Source organism: Saimiri boliviensis, chromosome 12 (assembly GCF_048565385.1).
Source record: "Saimiri boliviensis isolate mSaiBol1 chromosome 12, mSaiBol1.pri, whole genome shotgun sequence".
NCBI classification, from domain to species: Eukaryota; Metazoa; Chordata; class Mammalia; order Primates; family Cebidae; genus Saimiri; species Saimiri boliviensis.
The window spans coordinates 4,193,523-4,216,811 of NC_133460.1; the positions used below are offsets into that span (position 1 = coordinate 4,193,523).

The window sequence follows — 23,289 nt, forward strand, 5'->3', positions numbered from 1 at the left end:
AACTCTGTATCTTCAGAGGCCAGACAGATAACAAAAACGAATAAAATAGTAGTGAACAGGAGAACCTGGAAAAATCAAAATTGCTGCTGTTCTTAAGAAGAAAGAAATCGCAACATTTACTACGGACATATGTCAATAAAGTTGTAATAGCGGTTCGAGAATCCAAAATGGCAACGATTGGATGGGCAGCGAGAGGCCGCATCCTGCGGAGAGACAATCTGTTCTCTAAACGACCACAGGGTCCCCACCAAAGGATTGCATAGATTCATCCCTGTAATTTTGTAATGCCTATCTTAATAGAGAAAACTAACAACGTATTTTGCAAACGTTTCCAACATAAACGAATCTATTTTAAACATGGATGTTACTTGCCTGGATGGGAAAGTATTTGAGATTTTTTTTTTTTTTTTTTTTTTTTTTTTTTTTAGACAGAATCTCATTCTGTCATTCAGGCTTCAGTGCAGTGGTGTGATCTCAGCGCATTACAACCTTCACCTCCTGGGTTCAAACGATTCTCCTGCCTCAGCCTCCCAAGTAGTGGGAGTGACATGTGCCTACCACCATGCTTGGCCAATTTTTGCATTTTTTTGTGTGGAGACGGATCTTGATCAGGCTTGTTCTGAATTACTGGCCTCACATAATTCACCTGCCTCAGCCTCTCAAAGTGCCGGAATGACAGGCGTGAGCCATTGAACCTGGCCTTGTGTTTTCAACCTGTAACTCATGTCATCTTAAATATGTGCAATGAGAAGACAGAGTAGGTGAACTCTTCGGCTCTTCCAGCTCTAGCATCCCAAGGTTCCGGCTGAGCCATTCCTGAATCTTCTGTTAACAGAGAATAGCCAACTTCTTTCTCCAGCCTTGAATTTAAAAATGGTATAGAATTCACAGATATTCACTATGTACCTAAAGAGTGTATGGCCATGATTTAAGGGCATAAAATGATTGTTGGCTAATGCATGATCCAGATACTGCCCACAAAATAGATTAATGCCTATTTCTAAGTTGATTTAAAACACCTGTAGTCCCAGCTGCTAGGGAGGCTGAGGCAGGAGGATCACTTGAGCCCTGGAGTTAGAGGCTGCAGTGAACTATGATGGTGCCACAGCCCTCCAGCCTGGGTGGTGGAGTGAGATCCCTCTCTCACATAAATAAATAAAACCAAATTGCTTAATGGGGCTATGAGCTATGCAAAGGCAATTAGGTCCTTCAAACACTTAAATCAGTCCTTTGCAGAGCAGTCTGTATGCACTATGTAAAGCATAAATTTAGGTGTCTGAAGGACCTAATCAAATATAAAAACAGAGACTGCTTAGTCATCCTGAGAGGGTAAATTGATGACAATAAATACAGGTATGAATAAGCACAAAGCGCCAAATGAAGACGAAGTCAGGATGAAACTTGTCAGATGGCTGTAATTTTGCAATGGAAGTATGCCAGTGAAGTGCCCCTAAGGAAACATTAAATCAAACCCTTAGACTATGCCTGAGCTATCCTCATTTAGCAAAAGCAAGATGTCCTCAGGTCTTAAAAACAAAACTTCAGTCATTTACTTCTCTAATGACTCTCACTTTGTTTGCCCATGACCTAGACTTAGATCCGTAAACAGCTTGTACTGATAATTTGTACTAAAACATGAGTGATGAAAAACTATTTGTGTATAAATCGTTAAATACAAAATCACCTTTAAAAGAAATCTGGGAACTGGAGTTTTCGTTTGACTCTTGAAACGGGAAATTTCACAATTCTTACAATGAATGTATTCTCCTGGATAAAAGATTTTTAATGAAGAATTTGGAGCCAAGGAGAATACTCTGATTTCTCATTCTGGGTTCTATAATGATCTCATAAGTATGATGGTCTATCTGGCAGAGTGTTTACTATGTGCCTATCATTGTGCTAAGACCTTCCCAGACATCACTGTATTAGGTTATCACAACAACTCTAAGCCTCATATATATAAAAAAAGACGAGGCTCAGAGACGTTATGTAATGTGCCTATGATCCCACTCTGGGTCATAATGGGAATGAGAAGGCCAAGCTCTATACCTAGATTCTACCCTGCTTCTCCTAATAATATCTAAGGATGTTTAACCAGTGCCGTTTTTCACCTGTCATAATAACCTCCAATTCTGCCAAAATCCAAGGCTCAAATCCCAGTCCAACAAGACCATCAGACACATGCATCTGTGATGCTCAGAGATATGCTGCTCCTGTCCAACTTATCCTAAGTTGGGATAAATCATTCATCATGGCTCTCCAGAACTGGACACTCTTTGATGACCAGGGTTTTAAAAATAATGAAATGGCTATGGTATTGGGTAATAAAGGTCTTTAGTTTATCCTGAAACAAAGGCCATTTATTGCAGAGAATACATAGGAGGCAGAAGCATAGTGCTCAGGCTCCTAAGGAAACAAGAGACGGTACCCGTGTCTTCAAATTAAATGTGAATCTTAGGAAAATAGAACTGGTATTGACAAAACAGCTCAGTCACACTGTCATCTGAAAAGACAATTTTGAAGCCACCGAAACATGTTATTGGAGTTTGCTCAAGGCACAGGTCTCAAACAAGAGCACACTCGAAGTCTGAAATACTGCACAGGCTTGGGTCTGCTGGGGCCCTCCCCAGGGTGAAATGAGTAATTCCTTTCTGCAATAGCAATCTATTTAGAAAAGAGGCCAGTGTGCCTGGGCATGCCTGGGGGATGCCTTCTGGGCTTCTAGCCCTTAAGAATTTTGGTCTCCAGCCTGACATGCCTGTTTCTGAGCTCTGGCTCCTATTTCTCAGCCACAATGAATGACTTGCCTCAGATTCTGCTTCTATAACGTGGGATGATAACACTTTATACGTGGTGAGGAGGGTCAAGATTAGCTGAGATTGTTCATGGAAAGTGCTTAAAATACAGTGTGACATTCAATGAGCAAAAGTTAATATTTTCGAGACGTTTTCCTACTTCGCACTTAGATGTAAGTATTCACCCTATTTTTAGACATGGCAACCTTCAATTATTTTGCCAAACTTTCAATGTAAGTACATGAGGCTTAAACCCTCCTCAAAGGAAAAGAACTCTAGTGTTCTGTAATCCATCGTCAGATGGTTGTTTAGAAGAAAACAGGGAGGAAGTCTGGAGAAGGGCCACAGCGGAGGAAGGGAGTAATAGATAACATAAGAGCAGAGAGGTCCAATGGTCAGCTTGAACTCTTTCCACTTGTAAACAGAATGGAGGGTCAAACCTTGTCATGTTCAAGGGCTGGGTCTTAACTGGCCGATTTATCTATGTTAGAGGGCAGCAATGAAGACACCAACCTTCATGAGAATTCTAAGCCAGAGATCTTCTAGGGCAGTGGTCCCCAAACTTTTTGGTAGCAGGGACCAGTTTTGTGAAGACGATTTTTCCATGGACAGTGTGGGGCAGGGAGGATGGTTTCAGGATGAAACTGTTGCACCTCAGATAATCAGGCACTAGAGTCTCCTAAGGAGCACACAACCTGGATCCCACACATGGGCAGTTCACAACAGGGTTGGTGCTTCTCTGAGAATCTAGCAGCTTTGCTAATCTGAAAGCATGCAGAGCTACGCTGGTAATGCTAACCCACCCACCATTCACCTTTTGCTGTGCAGCTCAGTTCCTAACATGCTACCAGACTGGTACTGATCTGTGGCCTGGGGATTGGGTACTCCTGTTCTGGGACACAGCTGGAGAATGGGGAAAGAGCTTGGACTTTCACATCAGGCAGAGAAGACGTGGGAGAGCATTACAACCGTAGCTCTGTCTCCTTTCAGATCAGTGATGGCATGAGATTCTCAGAGGAGCGACAACCCTACTGTAAACTGTACCCTTTCCAAACTCAAAGCATCTTCAACCTCTTTGTCTCTTTATTGGTGGGATTCTAACAGCATTTAAAGGGTTGATGTAATGAAACAAGATGGTAACTAGAAGAGCACCTAGCGTGGTCTTTGGACCACAGCGGGCCTCAACCAATGACAGGACAGCTCAAATTTTCTTCTCCCTGACACCCAACAATTCTAAGAACACTCTCTTTTGTCAAAGAGAGGGATAGCCACACCCAAACACAGAGTCCAAAGGTCATGAGCCAAGAGTTGGCTAGCACACTGTGCTGGGCGAGGGTGTGAGCATCAGGCCTTCTTAGGTTCTGTCCATGAGGGTACAAATCAGTGCAAGCTCTCTGTAGGGTAACTGATCAATATCCACATCTTAAATCCGTGTACCTTTTAACCATCCACACCCAGAGACACACAGAGATGGACAGCAATCTTTGTACCTAGCTCTGTACCGTCACCTGACGGTAAATATCAACCATGCAAGATTAAACTCAGGAACAACCTACATTCCATCACTGGGATACTTCCGTACATAAGAACCCACACATACACACAAAAATAAAGAGTTGAAACCCTAAATACAATACAGAATAATCTCCCAGATATAAAGGGGTCCCAAAGGGGTGTTCAGATTTCAATTCTGTAATTTGGAGGATGGAAATAGTGAATGGTTATAAGATATAAAGACTGAATTAGAGAGACAGATGATTAAGATAGAGGCAGAGAAAGATATAGATAGAGGACAAGCAGGTGTATGCTTGCAATTGCATAAAACACTTCTGGAAGGAAATATAAGGTATTAGTAACTGTCATTTCTGGCCGACAGACTAAGAACTTGGGTTGTGGGTGTTAGGACATGTTAGTTTTCATCTTATATTTTTTTCTAATGTCTGGTTTTTTAAACCCCAAGCCTGAATTTCTTTGATAATGATAATAATAATAGCTAATTAATCAAAAGGAAAGCCCTGACCAAGTTTTCCCTATACCTTAGTGATTTTACCAGCTTCAAAATCAGAACTGGCATGCAACGGGTTAAGAACAGGACACCATCACCAACCCATATCTCATCTTCCTAGAAGTATTCAGGAAATTTGGAGGCACAGTTAACATTCCAGTGGGAAGTGGCTGAGGACAAAGAAGAACCTGCCTCTTTAAACATTTCTTAGCTGGGGCACCTACATTCTTTTCCCATCAGGGCTTAGAGCTAGTGGGAAAGTGGTGGGAGCCTTTTAAACAGATTGCAGCACTGTTAAAAATAGAAGTTAAGTTGCTATTGGAGATACATGGAGAATTCACCACTTGCAAATCTCTAATGATAATATGTCAAGAGTGAAATACCTCGTCAGGAACGGTATCTAACATGGCACAGTATTGGCTCTGTCAGCACAGTGATCCATGACGTGTTTGGAGGCCCACATGAAATAGAAATTCAGCAGAAAAAAAGGCCTGCAGGGACACATCTCCGCCCGTGGGGAACTGAAACGATGACCTGGTAAGTCTTTTCTGTCTGCATTTTACTGAGCTCTGGTTGGGAGCTCTGGGTGCAACCTCCTTCCCTTTTACAGATTCTGCACTTTGTGTTAAATCATGTGCATATATTAGATGTTCTTGGAGGCCACCAGATGGATGGATGGTTTCTCTTACCCAAAAGTACTTAGTTTCTCAAAGAAATAATGGCCTCTACAATGTCCTTAGAATGATATTAAGCATCGTGGATACAAATGTCGAAGAATAGTTAGAGCTATTCCAGCTACAGCACTATCTTATGGGGAATGACTTAGGCATCTCCCAATAGTAACTTTTTATGCAAATACAGGGCTGTGGATCTAGGATGGGGAGAACTAGAGTTCTGACCCACTTTGAGGTTAAATTCACTCCATAGGAAATTCAGAATCTGGAGTGAAGACAAGGTACACCTAATAAATGTAGGAGGAGGCAGAGACAATCTGAAGTAAACTTGTCACAGACGATGTTCAGCTGGTACAGCTCAGGAAAGGTTAACTCAAAAGTAGCATCTCCTTTTTGCCAAAGAAAGATAAGTATACAGATGTAATTATTTGTAGCTAAAAAAATAAGATGGCTCCTTTATGATTTCTGCACTTACCCAATACCAGTTCAGAATATAAGTCCTAAAACTTGTTTCAGGATCAGTCACAAAGCCCACCTGCTTCAGCCTCATTAGGCTGTCTTTTCTTTAAAGTCCTGCCTCTAAGGGTGTGTACCATCCAACCATTGCCGGAGAAGACAAAGTAGCCAGATAACCGGCCCACCATACATTCACATTCTCCAAACTTGGGCACCCATTGCCATTCAAATACTCTAGAACTTATCTAAGGCAGATTTCTGACGTATTTGCCCAAGTTCAGGGATCCTTGATTCAGTGATGCTGGCTCCATTCATGGAAAAATGAAGGCAATATGGATGGAACTCCTCACCTTATCTATTGACTTAAAAATGTCTCTGCATCCTCACACATTCACCCCTCCTCCTCTTCTGTTTCAAAACTGAAGCACTTCCAAACGTCAGCAGATTTATTTCCTGGTTACCCAAAACGAAAAACAATCCAAATGCCCATGAATAGGTAAATGGAGAAATAAATTGGCATATCCATGCAATGAAGTAGCACTCAGCAACAAAAAGGAATGAGCTATAATCACATGCAACAATATGGATGAATCTTAAAATAATGATACTGAGTAAAAGAAGCCAGACAAAGAGAGCACATAATGTTTGACGTTACTGATATAAAATTCTAGAAACTGCAAATTAAGCTACAGTGAAAGCAGCAGACCCACTGGTTTCCTGGGGATGAAGAAAGGAGGAGGAGGGGAAATCAGAAAAGAGCCAGAGAAGACTTTGGGCTAATGGACATATTTCTTATCTGGATAGCAGTAATGGTTCTGCATGTAGGTACATTTGTAAAAATGTATCATAGTGTATACATTAAATATATGCAGTTTATTGCAGGTCAATAAAGCTGTTAAAAAATGGTTTCTTCTTTCCTAGACTACCTATTGTATCTGAACGCCCTTGGTCCTATTCCTTCTTATCTCCTGTAAAAAACTTAATCGCTTTCTTTCCTGCACCATTATTCCCTATCTCTTGCTTCCTGTACTTTGCACCTCATACAGGAATCTTACTGGCATAAATTAGTGAATCTAAATCAACTATCCTACCAGCTGCTTCCTCTAACCTCTTTACTTCTCAGATGCAATCTCTTCTTTCTCCTAGTTACTCCAAATATTTATAATAGGCAATACCCACCCACTCCAACATATACCATTTATTTCTCAACTCTTGTCCCTTCTGGAACTCTCTCCACTACTCCAGCAAAACTGCTTTCTTCTAGGTCTTCAAAGATGTCCAGACTGTCACTTCAATTATGTCTTCTCAGTTGATATCCTCAGGCTCTATAGCCCAACATTCAAATGGTTGAACACCCAATCTGAACATCCTACTGATGTCTTACTCAATAGTTTTCTCTTCCTTCAAATCCTACCCCAGGAGCTCTCCAATGTGCTGTTCTTATGCTTCTTTTTACTCCCTACCTACCCTTGACAAACACCAATTCAAGCTTCTTTATGCAATTGGCTCACCATGCTATCTTTAGCTCTGACCAGGTTCTGTCTACTTAGTTTCTTTAATCACTTGTTCTGAAGGTATCTTATCATGGACTCTGATGAAATGGTCTTCATTCCTTGTATTTGGATAGGAAGCTCCTTGGTGACCCGAGGGCTGGGACACTCAGTACCAGCCTTAGCCACTGAACGAAGATAATGCCACACAAGCCAGAAATGGAGAGGGATTCCCATGAGAGGGCTTATATGGAATGAATCCAAGGGCCTTTCACAGGGCTGCTGGTCGTGGTGACTGGAGCCTAAACTTGCAGGATAGAGCCGGAGAGTAGAGGTGAGGACAAGGAAGCCAACCCCAGATGGTTCCCGTTACAAGCTAATGGACGTGTGCCAAAAACCGAGCTGGGTCCATCCTCTTCCTGGACTTTTTGTTCTATGAGCCAGCACACTTCTTACTGAGTTTTCTCTTTCCTGTAACCAGAAGACTCTGAAAGGTATAACCCTCTGACTGTGATTCTGAAAATGTTTTCTCCTACTGCCATCAGGCTAGATAAAAGCTGTGAAAATCTATATGCTAGAATTTGGTACATTATCATAATTAACAGAACACATATCCTATATTCTCCTAAGGCTCTCCAAGGGAAGAGAGCTTGCCTGCACATCAGATCATCTCCCTGCAGTGCCTGGGGCACTGTGGACACCCAACACGCTATTCAAATTCAATTGTGTTGATCTCTAAAGTGTTCTTTTTGCAGGGCAAAGATGTGGAGCAGCTCAACTCCCCAAACGGATTAAATTTCCTTTAAGCTTGGCATCATTAGCCCTTTATTTGTATGTCTTATTTCATAACTCTTCTGGCTTAAACTCTTTTCACTGGGTTCCCATTGCTTATAACGTGGAATTTCAACCTCTTATCAGACCCACCAGGCCTGCAGGATGTCAAATCCTTGCTAATTTCTCCCAGTTCATCTTTTGCCTTATCACCTTTAAAACCCCTTCGCCATGCCCTAAATATACTGGCTTCTTCTTAGGACTTTGAATGAGCCCAGATCTTTCCAACTTTAGGACCTCTGACTGTGGTATTCCCTCTGCCTGGGATGCTTTGTCTTCCCACCTTAAATGTTATCTCCTTAAGGAAATGCTACCAGACTACACATTTGCAGGTAGCACCTCTGTTCTTTTTAAATTTTCTTATGATACCCACATTTTCCTTAAAAGCATCTATATGTTCATTGTTTACAATAGCAAAGACCTGGAACCAATCCAAATGCCCGTCGATAATAGACTGGACAGGGAAAATGTGCAACATTATGCAGCCATCAAAAATGATGGGTTCGTGTCCTTTGTAGGCACATGGAAACCATCATTCCCAGCAAACTGACACAAGAACAGAAAATCCAACACCACATGTTCTCACTCATAGGTGGGTGTTGAACAATGGGAACACACGGACACAGGGAGGGGAGCATCACACATTGGGATCTGTTTGGGGGGAGGACTAGGGGAGGGACAGAGGTGGGTGTGGAGTTGGGGAGGGATAACATGGGGAGAAATGCCAGATATAGGTGATGAGGATGGAGGCAGCAAACCACACTGCCACGTGTGTACCTATGCAACAGTCCTGCATGTTCTTCACATGTACCCCAAAACCTAAAGTGCAATAAAAAATAAATACAAAAAAATAGTATCCATCCTTTAAAAAAAAAAAAAAGAGCATCTGTCACCCATGCTATTTGCCATATGCTCAGTCTCTGCCTCTCATACGGAGCCACGAGCAGGAAAGATCACGTTGTTTGGATCAACCATGCCAGCTAGTATGAGTCCTGGCCCTAGTAGAAGCTTTATAGATATTTGCGAGTAAATAAATGAATACATTAAATTTCCACAGCACTTAGCTTAATCAATAATGTCTGATTGGATCTTTTAAAAATAATTTGGAAATAACCTATCCAGGCACTACTACTATTGATGATCACAAAACAGCCCACAAATAGTAAACCGTAACTCCAGCACTACTATCCAGTAGTCAACAAAAAAGCAACAAACACCTGCTGAACTAGGAAACTCCTTTAACAGACCCATAACTAAATACAACAAAATCAGTAGCAGGAGTGTTCAGAAGAAACAGAATGTAGAGACCACCCAAATATCCATCAATGGACTACTGGATAAATAAACCTGGTCTAGCCATACAGTGGGGTACTCGGCATGAATCAACCTGGACAACATTGTGTTAAGAGAAGGAAGCCAGACACAAAAAGCTATCTCTAAAGTAGCCTGGTGGTTGCCAGGGGCTGGGGAGAGGGAGAATGGGGAGTGTCTGCTTAATGGGTATGGGGTTTCCTTTTGGGGAGATAAGAACATTCTCAAACTCGATAATGGTGGTCGTTTTGCACTACATAGTGAATATACTGAATTACACTGAAATGTGTATATTATTAAAATGGTTAAAAATGGTTTTATGTTATATGTATTTTATCGCAATAAATTAAAAAGGGAGGAAGATAAAAAAATTACAGAATGTATACTATTAAAAACAAAATTTCCAAAACTACCCTCCAAATAAAGGAGGTGGCAAGGAGCAAAGTTAGTCAGTGGTTGCTTTTATCATAAGAAATGTATGATGCTGCAAACCCGTAAACTTCTTCCTAAATACTGGTTTTCCAGAGGTCTTGGGACAGGAAGAAGAGACAGAATTGCCTTGCACTTAAAACATGTCCCAGACAAGAGGTTTGGGGTGCCCAAGCTTCTAAAGAATTCTACAGAAAAAGGTTCCCAAATGCATGTTCCATATAGGTTTTGTGGTATCATGATTACTTTAAGTGGCACACAAATGAATATTTTTTTAATTTTACTATAATTCTTTCTGTTGAGAGTTATATTTGATTAATGGCCCAAACACCAGTTTTCATTTACAGTGATGATAAAATATTTCTGTTGCGTACATGCCTGTTTCTAATCCATTTAATCATCTGTATGCAATAAAATTTACTCTTTATGGTATATCAAGTCGTGTAACCATCACCATGAAGATACAGGACAGTTCCCTTATTCACCCAAATTCTGTCACCCTGAGCCTTTCTAGCCCCTCCTCTATGGTCCAGCAATAAAAGGAAAAAAACAAGGGAAAACACCGCAACGTGTATGAATTTCTAATGCATTAGGCTAAGGTAAGGAAGACAGGTTCAGAGCTCCGAGGGGTAAATGAGGAGTAGCTAGAGAGGGGCACAAGGTTTGTGTTTAGGCTGATGGAAATATCCCAGAACTGGATGCAATAGTCACACAACTCTGTAAATCTACTAAAAATCAGTGAACCGTACACCTAAAAGTATACAAATTTTATGGTATGTACATTATAAATCCACAAAGACTTTATTTTTGTTCATTTAGAGACATGGTTTCACTCCGTCGTCCCGTTCAGTGGAGCAATCTTAGCTCACTGCAGTCTCAAACTCCTGGGCTCACACCATCCTCCCACCTCAGCCTCCCAAGTAGCTGGGACTACAGGCATGCACCACTACACTCAGCTAAATTTTTAATTTCTTGTAGAGATGAGGTCTCACTTTGTTGTCCAGGCTATTGGCAAACTACTGGCTTCATGTGACCCTCCCACCTCGGCCTCCCAAAGTGCTGGGATTACAGGCATGAGCCACCATACCCAGCCTCCATAAAGACAAAAACAAAACAAAACAAAACAAAACAAAACAAAACAAAAAAAACTTACATCTTTTTTACTTTTTTTTTTTTTTTTTTTTCAGAAAAAAGGATATTTCATTGGGATGGCATTCTGGAAAGGCAAAACTATAAAAACAGAAAATTGATCAATGTGCCCCTTTGCAAATAAATGAAATCAATGAACAAATATATAGATTTAAATGAATGCTAAGAAAGAATGCATGGAGATGAGGTAAACTTCAGGAAGCCGGTAAGATGAGGAGGAGCTCCGGGACTGATCCGTCTGCCAGAGTCCCTGGGTGCAGGGGGTGCGCCCCTGCTGCCATTCCCAGGCCTGGTGCACCTGCCCGGGGCGCAGCTTTGCCTACCCGCCTCCCCCGCGCAGCGGACGCATCCACTTACTGTGGCGGTGCCGGAGACGGTCTGGGCGCTCGTGTCCGCCGGGCTCTGCTCGGAGTGCGACTGGGCGGGAGGGTACAGGTTTAACGTGTGCTCGGGAACCGTGGTCTGGCCTGTGTACTCTGGCGCGGGGTGGGGATGAGGGGCCGTGTATTCCGCGGGGATACCGTTTTGCGGGGGAGCGAACTGGGCCGAAGCGTAAGGCTGAGCCATTGTGTCAGGGGCAGCGGCTGCTTCCTGATTACCCTGAAAAATCAAAAAGGTGGAGAGGGAGAACATCATGAGCAGGCACCCTGCGGAAAGCTTCCTCCCAGATCCCAGGACGATCGTGCACTGCCTACTTTCTAGGGGTCAGCATGACATCACCAGCCTGAGATGGACCAATCTCAGCTCATCTTCACCAGAACCTGTAAGGAAACAGTAACCATCACTTCTCCCCATTTTAGAGATGCAGAAACCGAGTCTCGGAAAGATCAAGTCGCTTTTCCCAAGTCACTCGGCCTAATATTCAAAGACAATGAGGGTCTGTGGCTTACGAGATTGGATTTTTTTTTTTTTTTTTCTGTCAGATCCTTTTTATTTCATTCCCATTTTGGAAGCTGTGAACATTTAGTTGTCCGCAGTGACAGCAGAACCTTGATTTGATACTCAAAGTGCCAACAGAGATTCAATTGAACGTGTGTGTTCTTGAGAGGAGAGACAATTTATATAAGCATTTGAATTTAATCAAAGTTTTATGTGACTTGGCTCACATAATAGGAAGAGGGAGGATCCCTTTAATGCTCCCATTGCCCGTGTGCTTGTGTTGTGTGTGTGTGTGTGTGTGTGTGTGTGTGTGTGTGTGTGATGTCCCCAGTGCCAAAATGAAGCAGCTAATAAAAATTCAGGGCCTAATTTGGACAAAGATCGTCCTCTCTGACATCCACATTTTAAGCATTTCTGAAAAATATTGGATTTAACTCTTAGTCTCATTAGTCAATGCCTCTCCCTCCCTGACTTTTTTTTTTTTTTTTTTTTTTTTTAATGAGCACGGAGTATTATATAACAATTCATTCTTCAGATCTAGGCAAAACATGCAGTGTGACAATTACAGCCAACTCAGAAGAATTTAAAAAACACACACAACAAAAACCTGAATTCAGATGCTTCCATTTCAGGAACCATCTCTCCTCCACAGTTCTACCATCACACACACACACACACACACACACACACACACACACACACACAGCATAAGAAATTGTAACCCAAAGGTCCAAATTTTCCATCGTCTCAGAAGATGAGATTACACAGTCAGAAAGACAGAGAGAGTGGAAAAAAACTCAGCAATTAAGCACACCAAATAGCTGCCTCTCCCATTGTCTGTGGTCAATTAGATGTGACTTTAGCCCTCGGATAACGACACTAGGGCGAAAATGTCAGAATTGCTCCTCTCTCTTCAGTACTCGCCACCAACATCTGAAATCCTCTTTCGCTAAAGCAATTTGAGCGCAGCAAAAACATGATGACAGAAAGAAGGAAGGGAAAAAAAAAGTTCGTTCTCAGAGAAGCACACAGGCAGGACTGGTGCATTTGTTTAGAAGGGACCTTAATTAGAATGTTAAAGATGACACTTGGAAGAGAACGAAGCTTAGGATAAGTTTAAACATTTTACAAGGAAAAACATTCCCATCAGGCTCTTGCCTCCTCTGGACAAATTTCTCCAAATGTCTGTGCCATTGGAAATAAAAGGGCACAAGCGTTTCTTTCTGTCTTTCTAACATGTTTCCATAGCACTGGGGCCATGGAGGGTGTGCCTATGCTGAGGCCGAATTGCCATCCATGAGCAGTTAACCCTGTCTATCCTTGGGAAGCCACAAAAGACATGTGCTGATATTGCTGGTCTGTCTTCACTCCTGTTTCTTCAACAAGACCCCAGTCCCACTCTCAGCCTGTATGGTGTAGATACATTTGAACCCAGCTCCCGATCACTGAGAGATGAACCACAGGACACCAACCTGGCCAGTCAGAAGGTCCCACTGAGATAGTCCCATGAATTTGGGTTCATGCCCATGAGTCTACTGAATCCATTTGTATGTTAAGCCCTAGTCAAACCACTGAGTCCCAGTCGCCCTGGAATTTTGCCATAGTTTTGGGGAAGACGTTATCTTTCCACTGTGATTGGCAGCTGCAAAAGCAACATAAGCCTGAAGCTGCCAAGAACTGACACTTAGGTTGGGCATGTTGCCTCATGCCAGTAATTCTAGCATTTTGGGAGGCCAAGGCGGGTGGATCACTTGAGGTTAAGAGTTCAAGACCAGCCTGGGCAACATGGCGAAACCCCCATCTCCACTAAAAATACAAAATTAACCAGGCATGGTGGTGCATGCCTGTAATCCCAGATACTCAGGAGACTGAAGCAGGAGAATCGCTTGAACCTGGGAGGTGGAAGTTGCAGTGAGCTGAGATTCCACCACCACACTCCAGCCTGGGCCACAAAGCAAGACTTCGTCTCAAAAACAAAACAAAACAAAACAAAAAACTGCCACTGAAGAAGACCTGCCTACAGGTAAGGCCAACCTAGAGGAAAATGAAGAGAAGAAAATGAGGAACACAGAAGTATCTACTGAGTCCCGGGGACATCAGTTGAAGTTTTGAGTCCACCTTTACCCGCAGTTAGAACCACCCTTATTTGCTTCAGTTACACAAGTCAGTAAATGTCCTATTTTTTAACAGCTTTATTGGGATATCATTAACATCAAAATTATACATGTAAGGTGTTTGTCTTGATGTTCTGACATATGTATATATTGTGAAGTGACCACATTCCAGGTAGTTAGCATATCCATCACTTCCATGTGATTTCCGTGTGTGTGTTGAGATTTAATTTAAGCTCTATCCTCTTAGCACATTTCTAGTATATAATACAGTATTTTTAACTCCTGTTCCCATGCTGTACTTAAGTCTCCAGAATGTATCTGTCTTGCAAAACTGACACTTTGTACCCTTTGTCTGATTTTTTAAGCTAGTTTTCTGTTACTTACAACTGAAAGGGTCTTGACTAATTAAAAAAAAAAAAAAAAAACTTCTGCTGTTTTATAACTAAACTAGCATCTTTTCTTTTTCTGGGCTGTTCAAGGAACATATCCTTCTGTACAGAAATTCCATAGTGATGCCACTTCTCCATGGGTGATGAAAAGCCCCAGAAATGTGGGGATCTTGGGAACCATCTGATGAGAAATTCATTGTGCCAGAGGCGGCTTCTGCTCAAAGATCTGTTTCTGCCTCCCCAATCTTCTACCTGGCCCATCTCTTTATTGAAACACAGACTTGTCTGAGCCCCTACAGGGAAGAACAGAATAATCACAGGAGCAGCGGTCCAGACAATGATCAGATGAAGACAAAGGCTTCCCTCCTCCACCTCCAGCAGAAGATACTTTCACCAGCAACATATATAACCCTGGGGATTTCCATCGGTGCAGGGCAACCTCAAGAAAAGTGGCCCATTCCCACTAGTTCCTGCAAAAAGAGCTAAGGCTCCTTGCAGTATTGGAGCCCTCTCTGTATGGAGCAGAGAAGTGCCATGGCCTCCAGAAACTTATGATCAGTTAAGGGAGAAGAGCTCCATCCTCCCAACCCCATGAAGTCTTCACCTACACTGCCCCTCAGCTTGCAAAGCCTCACCTATCCCCTTGCCCAACTAGTTCTTACGCTTTCTTCAGTCTGCATTAAGAGTCCCTCCTCCAGCAGGCCTTCCTTGATGCTGAAACCTGGTCAGTCGCCCATCTCTTTGGCTCCACTATAGCTGGTAGCCATAGCTCACACAGCTCCGAGCACTGCCACTGTGTTATTTGTTTGTGAGCTTTCTGAAAACAGGACACTGTGCCACATTTCCTGTCCCATATCCATGGTCCAACAGCATACTAGCTGCAAAGTGGACATTTACAAGTGTTTTCCAAGTGAATACGTGCTGACAAAATGAACTCTGGGCTCCATAAAGTAGGGGGATGCAGAGAGGACCTGGCAAATGACTCACGGGGCAAACCTGGCCCCCATTTTGTTTTTGTAAATAAAGTTTTATTGAAACACAGACATGCTCCTTTGCTGACTATCTACGGTGGCTTTTATACTACAACGGCAGAATTGAATAGTTGTGACAGACTGCCCAGCCCACCAAGCCTGAATAATCTACTATTGGTTCTTTGCGGAAAAATATTTTCCAAAAGCTATGGCGGAATGTCATTAGATATGGGATCACCAGTTAAGAAGCCATTACTGCATAAATAATTTGGGCAGGAAACAAAGCAGTGAAGCAGAAAGAGAAAGCGGCTGTTTTCTCTTTAAACCAAAGAGGGTGATAGCTAGTCTTGGAGGCTAGAAATACTGAGAAAGGTACAAAACCAGCGAGTGAGAATCTTTTTGGGAATTTACTTTCCATCACCAGATCTCTGTCCTGTAAACACACGTGCACACAGGCTTTCAATCTGCAGAAGAAGGCTTATGAGCAGAAGGTTCAGAAGGTTCAGGCTTCAATAAAAAGCAGCCCCCTTCTCCTCACCGGTCCTCAGAAGAAAACTTAATAGGTGCCAGGCACTGTGCTGGGTGCTTCATAGGGGTAGTTCTTACAAAGGTGTGACTGCTTTACACAGGATATTAGGCAATGACTGGAGACCATTTTGACTGTCACCGACGACGGAGGTTGTTTGACTGCCATCTAGTGGATGGAGGCCAGGGATGCAGTGTACGGTACCGCCCTGAACCACAAAGAAATGTCCCACCCCAAATGTAAATAGCGCCACGGTCCAGAATCCCTACTTCGCATGCATTCCATCTCTAATCTCGCTTTACTTTCTCATCAAAGAGGCTCCAGCCCCAAACTTGGACATAATGATGCAAGGTCACAGCCACAGGTGGCTCTCAGGGGAGCCAACAGTTAAACCAAGGCCTATAATATATTGTGTGTTAAGGCATCTCTCATCTAGCAAGAGAATCACCTGGTGGGGAGTTCATTTCCCATCTTTAAAAAAGCAACTCCCTCTCCATCATGTACACCACGGAACTGTGTTTTGGCTGTTGGGATGTTACTCTCTGTGAGGAAGCCAGGGGGTAGGGTATGTGATTCAAAGATGCCAGCAATTCCAATGGCCGGATTAGGTGGGTGACCCTTCAAAAGCAGTGGGGCAGCAGCCTGGGAAACTTCTGCACTATCTCAAGCCTTACACCTGACTTCAAAATGCTTTAAGGCTATCCCAGGAAAGACAAGGGCCAGCTGGGTCAGCACTGGTGCCAATGCAAACCACTCACCTCTATCATGAGTTGTGCAATTCTGGCAAATACAGCGCACCATGCTCTAGGGAATGATTCCATGGTAGCCGGGGAGCCTGCAGTGAGCATCCAGGAACATGGGGCTCCGGATTTCATCCTGTACCTGGAGTTCTCAAACAGATGTTGGTGGGACCCCCTACAGTTACTTATTAACACTGACAGCCGTTCCAGAGAGACCCTAATTAATATTCCCAACATTTGCACTTTAGGATAATTACAGCTAATATTTAATTAAGACCATTGTACTTCCTATGGAATTATTTTTCACCTTCAAATAGCTCCAGAGATGTCTTTGTTTCCTCCCCGGTGATGTTCCTAGATTCCTAGCTTGGATGAATGCATTTTCTGGAAAAACACATTCACATTAAGGGCACCTTTTTCCACTCCAGGTCACGGCAAATCCTAGGCACGTGAACAGGCTCCCGAGTTGGAAGCTGAAGCCAACTTCACGTAGGGGAAAGAGACAGGCAAAATTACTTGGAGCATCCTGGCTAGACACTCCCTCATTTGCAGCAACTGCCTTCTTTCTTCTACTCCAATGCCAAACCCCCACCTTTCCCTAAATAAGTGGAATGATCAGGGAGTTTGTGATATCTGCAGAGTCAGGGTGCTTGTGGGAGTTCCTAGCTGATGAGGAGGATGATCTGCTCTGCAAGCGTTCCCCACATCATCAAGCTAACGCTTCGAGGGCATTTGCAAAGTTAACATTTAGTTTCAGTGCCTGGGCTTTCTTGAGTTGTTGCTTAGTACACAAAAGAGGGAGCAAAATAAGGCCCAGATCTCAGGCCTGAAGCCCCACTATTGCTGCTGCGGAACTGACTGGAAGCTTGAAATAAACAGCATTTATTAGGATAAAGGTAGAAGAAACTTCCCTGTCTTCAGACACCAAACGTCTCAGTCAATGAGAGCAACGCAATGACAGCAGGATGGTGGAAACCTGTCATTACTCAAGACACCCCAACGTGTAGCTTTCACTCCAGTTACAGAGAGCAAAAAGATGATTAAAATGCAACCAAGTCTGATTCCTAAAATTTTTAAAAAATGTCATTTCAATTTAAATATTTTACTGAAGCATGAAATAGCCTGGCTATCGTTGCTATTTTAAGACAAATACTGTGATCTGACTATTAGCATAGTATGTCGACCCTTGTACGCACACATTCAGAGGGCCACTCTTCCGACGCTCAGAGAATTTCTTTGGTCACAGAAACACTCTGAACCCTTAATTTTCTCCCCGAAGTGAACTCAGAAGACAGAGACAGAGAAAATAACATGAGAATTTTTTTATGACATTGCCTTTCTCCCATTCGTTGCCATGAGTGCTTTAATGGAGCAGCTTGGAGAAACTAATAAGGGGAGCAAGAGTAGTAGCCAGTCAGGTTTCGCAAAATATTTTGGCTCAAAATCTAATGCAAACCATATTTCAACTGAGAAATAACCTTAAAGTGGCCAAACGTGAAATGGGTCTATTCTTTTCCATGTAACTACCTGATTCGCACTGAGAAGGCATAGCACCTGCTTTCATAGCTGTCCAGGTGGACTTTAAAATAAGCAAGTCTTTTCGGGTGTGGGTATGTGTGGGCGCCCACTCACACACTTGCATGTCCCCACCTTTGTAGTCAAACTTCTCGAGCACATCTTCCCTTTGGGCATCTGGAATTTATTTGTCCCCAGTTTATTTATTGCGGCAGAGAACCTCCTCTGGCCCAAACTCAACCCTTATAATGAAGAAATGCACAGGAATTGTCAAGGTCTAATAAGCCAGCTGACTGCATCTGTCCACACACCCCAGGAAAGCAGCGACTCCCGCAGTGGGACCCCCGCCCCCAGCATGTACTCACTGGAGAAATCTATCCCTTCTTGGTGTTTGCCTGCAGTTTTCAGCCTCGCTGACAGTTTGTTTTACTTTACTTTAGTAGCATGGTCTACGCTACATCTCTGGCAAGAAATCGCGCATATTCAGAGAAAGCCTCTTGTGCTGAACTGAAATGAGCTAAACTGCATCATGCCCCAGGGGCATTGAAACAAAGAAGAAAAATGCAAAACGACACCATTAACCTGCTGGTTCTAAGACCAGCTCAGTTCCACACATCAAGCAGAAGGCGTACACACACACACACGCACACACACCCACACACACACACGCGCGTGCACACACACACACACACACTCTTTGCAGAAACTCCTCTCCTTTCCCCGAACATGATTCAAGGAGCAAGCTACGGATCACAGACAGCACAGACTTAACGCAAGGAAAGATTTCAGCTTAATTCAAATCACAATTTTGAGTGAAAGCTTAAATGAAAAAAAAAAAAAAATACCTGCTGCACCATCCTGCTTCCTTTCTCCTCCATAAACTTAGCAGCTGTTCTTGTCCCACACCACAAAGCATCTGCCCAAAGCACGCCTCAGTGAGGAGCGAGGGTATGCACAATGTGTGGATGATCGGGGTGTTGAGGAAGGTGGGGGGCTGAGGCCGCCTGGCTGACCTCCCCCTCAACATCTGACTGCTCCCAAAACCAACCCAGATGGGACTTTTTCTGCCAGCAAGGCCTGGCCCATCAATCACAGCTTGCTCCTCCTCTGGCTCCTACTCCTAGTTTCACAGCGCACCAGTGAGCAGATGATTATATAGAGGAGGAAGGGGGAAAAAAAAAAGTGCTCGACCACATTAATAGCTGTTTAAAAAACATTAGAAATGCGATTCTATGCATCGCCTGCAGCTGGAATTTTTCATTACTAAACTAAATATATGGTATGCAAAGTTATAAAATCCAGCAGGGAGCTTGCTACTATCTTATTTTTTTTAAGAGGGGAGGGCAAATATTCGGGGATAAAAAGGAAGAGACAGAGGAAGGATGAAAAAAAGCTAAAAGACAGAGGCAGCAATAGGTAAATTTTTAAAAACACTGTGAGAACATCAGAGAGCATGAATTTGTAACAAAGCTGGGTGTTTAACTGCATATCGATCTTAAAAATACCATAACTGATGATTACTTGGAAGATTTTTGAAATCCAGCTCTTTTACAGACTGGCTGTGTAATCTTAGACAAGACATTGTGATACTCCAGGCGCTAGTGTTTGCTTCTGTTTAATTGGGCCAATGATGAGGAGCTTCACCATATTATTGTAAGGATATCATTAAAAATCAAATCACCAAAAACCATACACACGCGCACGCGCGCACACACACACACACACACAGACGTGCACACACGGCCTGGCTCTCATAGTATGCATTATGTAAATGAATTCATTCATTCACATTGAATGAAATGGTAAGCAAAATCCAAAACCATCTTTGTCTCTACAGACTTCATCGTTAAGTGCAGCAGCAGACTTTAAGAAAGAAAAAAATAAATACTAAGATGACCGCAATATTCCAGTGGGGATAAATGCTATGAAGAAAAAGGACAGGGGTCTGGCTTTCTCCTTTTCTTGGATGTTTGTCTTTTCATGCCTTATTGTGTTTTTTTCTCTCTCCCAGTGAGCAAAAATAAGAACTCATACAAAAAAATTCCCCAGTGGAACCCCACATCAATGCCAAATGCAGCCTCTTTATTTAAAGCTGCAAATACTTTGTTCTTCCCTTATTATGAAAACTACAACAACCGGAGTGAAATGTCAAAACCATTTCAGTTTTTATTTGCTCATGTCTCTCTTGCTTGCCGAGGGAGAGGTTTTGAGAGGCCCAGGCACCCTTCCCACAGATAGCTGCTTATCACCAAGGCTCCTTGCTATGGAAAGAGAGATCATCCGACTGGAGGGAATGAATGCGGTTTCTGAAGTGATTAAACTTGTAATTCAGTTGTGTAACAGAGGAGGAGGTGAAGGTGGAAAAGTCCGCCTGGATGAATTCAACCTTCCTGCTGGTCTTTTTTGAAGGTTCTAGTTCAGGTGGCCCCTGGGTGATGTTTTTCTTTTTAATTCCCAGCTCATCAAGGTTGGAAAGAAAATCTGGATACACAGTATTTGTGCTGTTCTCACATTTCCATTACCAATCATATACCTTGGGGTTGTCTGCGATGCATCACGAAGTGAGGGTTAAAACAAGCAGCCCTTTCAAGGTTCCTTAAAGGGACGCATCAGCTCCCCTCTCTAACCACATAACCACAGAGGACGAGAGGCCCTATCTCACAAGACTCCAGCTCAGTCTGCGAGGACAGCAGCCATTCTCACACACCATAAGCTCTCGTCCTCAACTGAGAAGCCAACTTCTGTCCTTCAAGCTAGGAAAGAGGGACAAGACCAAGACTGACGAATTCTCTGGTGGAAACGTTAATGTCCTAGGGAATGATGAAGAGAATACTCAAAGACAACCAACCATAAAATGACTGGCAGGGCACGGCGGCTCACACCTGTCATCTCAGCACTTTGGGAGGCCAAGGTGGGTGAATCATTTGAGGTCAGGAGTTTGAGACCAACCTGAGACAAAACATCTCTACTAAAAATACAAAAAAAAAAAAAAAAAAAAAAAAAAAAGCCAGGCGTTGTGGCAGGTGCCTGAAATCCCAGCTACCTGGGAGTCTGAGGCATGAGAATCGCTTGAACCTGGGAGGTGGAGTTTGCAGTGAGCCAAGACTGTACCACCACACTCCAGCCTGGACGAAAGTGTAAGACTTCATCTCAAAAATAAATAAATAAATAAATAAATACAGAAAGAGTGAAAGAGTTTCACCATCTGAGAGATGCAACAGAACATGGTCCTTAGTCAGAGGAACATGAGTTCCTTGGGCATTCTTTAAAAATATCAGATTCTAAGGCTTCACACCAGACCTCCTGCCTCAGAATCTCTGAGGGTGGGATCCAGGCATGGGCACTGTCAAAAGGTGCCCCAGGGAGTTCTGATACACAATTCTGGAGAGAAATGTTCCGTGTGTTTTATTCTGCCAGTCTGATCGCTTAGGCTGTAAGACCCACGTAGGGGGTCATCTTACCAACATTTTTTAAATGAAATAAACTACACACATGGGAGAAGAATAAAATAGTTTAAGGTTTGTACTGTTTCATGAAAACTTTATGTGGAGGAATGGGTTTAGAATGTAAAATCTTTTATGAATTGTGGTAAAAAGAAATAAAAGAAAAAAACACTGTTAGGTCAGGCAGTTTCTAGTGTCAGTTACTATCTAACCTTTTAATGCTGTGACTCTGAAATCAAAGACAAGTATTGAGGCATCAAGAGCATAATGGTAAAACTATTGGCAAGTCATTCAACCTTCATGTGCTTCAGTGTCCTTATTCATAAGAAATAAATAGTGGTGTATATTATTCTTCACAGTGAGACTCTTAACGATGCTTTAGGGGGAAAATCTATTGAGATGTGTTTTAAAATCTGAAAAGTCCTGTATGCACATGTGTCCCATTAGGGGGATGAAATTGGTCCCCTTCTAGTCTACTGAAGTTCTTCCTCTAGAGAAGACAGGAAGAAATGACATGTGTTAGACTCTAACCTACTGTATGTCAGGAGATTAGTATTCACAATCACCCCATGCAGTAGTCATTATGGTTCCTTTGGCAGATAAGAACACCGAGGTACTAAACAAATGAAAAATACTTCCCAGTACATAAGATCTAATACATTTGTAAGAGAGAGAAACAGAATTTTAAGATAATCTGGTATTATTGAAAAATTCTTGTTACTGAATCCATAACAAGACAAAGATGAAGATGGTAGTGGTGGTGGTGATGGTGATGGTAATAATGGTGATGGTGAAGATGATGATGGTGATAGTGATGATGATTTCCAGTAATGAGGATAAGAAATCTTTTCTTGAATACCGATTATGAGCTGATCATTGTTCTAAGCACGAAGCATACAAAAGTCAACAAAGTAGCTTTGCTATATTACTTCATTGAACAAGAATCCAATGTGCTGCCTATTTTTATCTTATTTTCAAGCTAGGTGGGATTACTTGCTCATGCTCACACAACTTGCTAATGCTAGGTACCCAAATCTGTCAGAATCCTACAACGTATATGCTTAAATACTTGGAGATGGATTCAAATCTGACCTCATTTAAATATATAAACCTTTGTTCTAGTAACTATGCCAGCTGACAGAAAAGCATCTCTTGAACAAAGAACTCTGAAGTTGTGCTGAAGCCATAATTCATAAAAACACAACAAACAGCAAAGATGACAAGAATCCATGTTACAGATTCCAGCAAAGCTCCTTGTCTCATTTCACTTCCCCGGCCTCAATAGGGAAGTGGATGGAAGCCATTTTGCCATGGCTGACAAACACCAGCCCCAGGAACACAAGCCAACCGAGTGGGCGGCAGACTTGCGGTGAGGAGGTGTTATGTTTGCAAAATGTTCCATCCTGATTTTCCATTTGGAGTTACAGAAGGCAATGGAGAGGTTGTTTTTCTCAACTCTTTAGAAGTTACTGACAATAAAATATTTATGGTACTTTGTACAAGTCAGAGACTGGATCTGGTCACTTCTGAGGTTTTAATTCCAAAGGGAAATGTGCTCAGCCCTTAAAAAAT

At 42.6% G+C, this 23,289-nt stretch overlaps 1 protein-coding gene across 1 annotated transcript in view; it reads right to left on the reverse strand.

Annotated features, from left to right (window-relative positions):
- RBFOX1 (RNA binding fox-1 homolog 1) overlaps positions 1 to 23,289 on the reverse strand; it is a 2,539,409-nt gene that overhangs the window by 193,847 nt on the left and 2,322,273 nt on the right. The window contains 1 exon segment of the mRNA XM_074383161.1: positions 11,498 to 11,740. Coding sequence (XP_074239262.1) covers positions 11,498 to 11,740 — 243 coding nt within the window.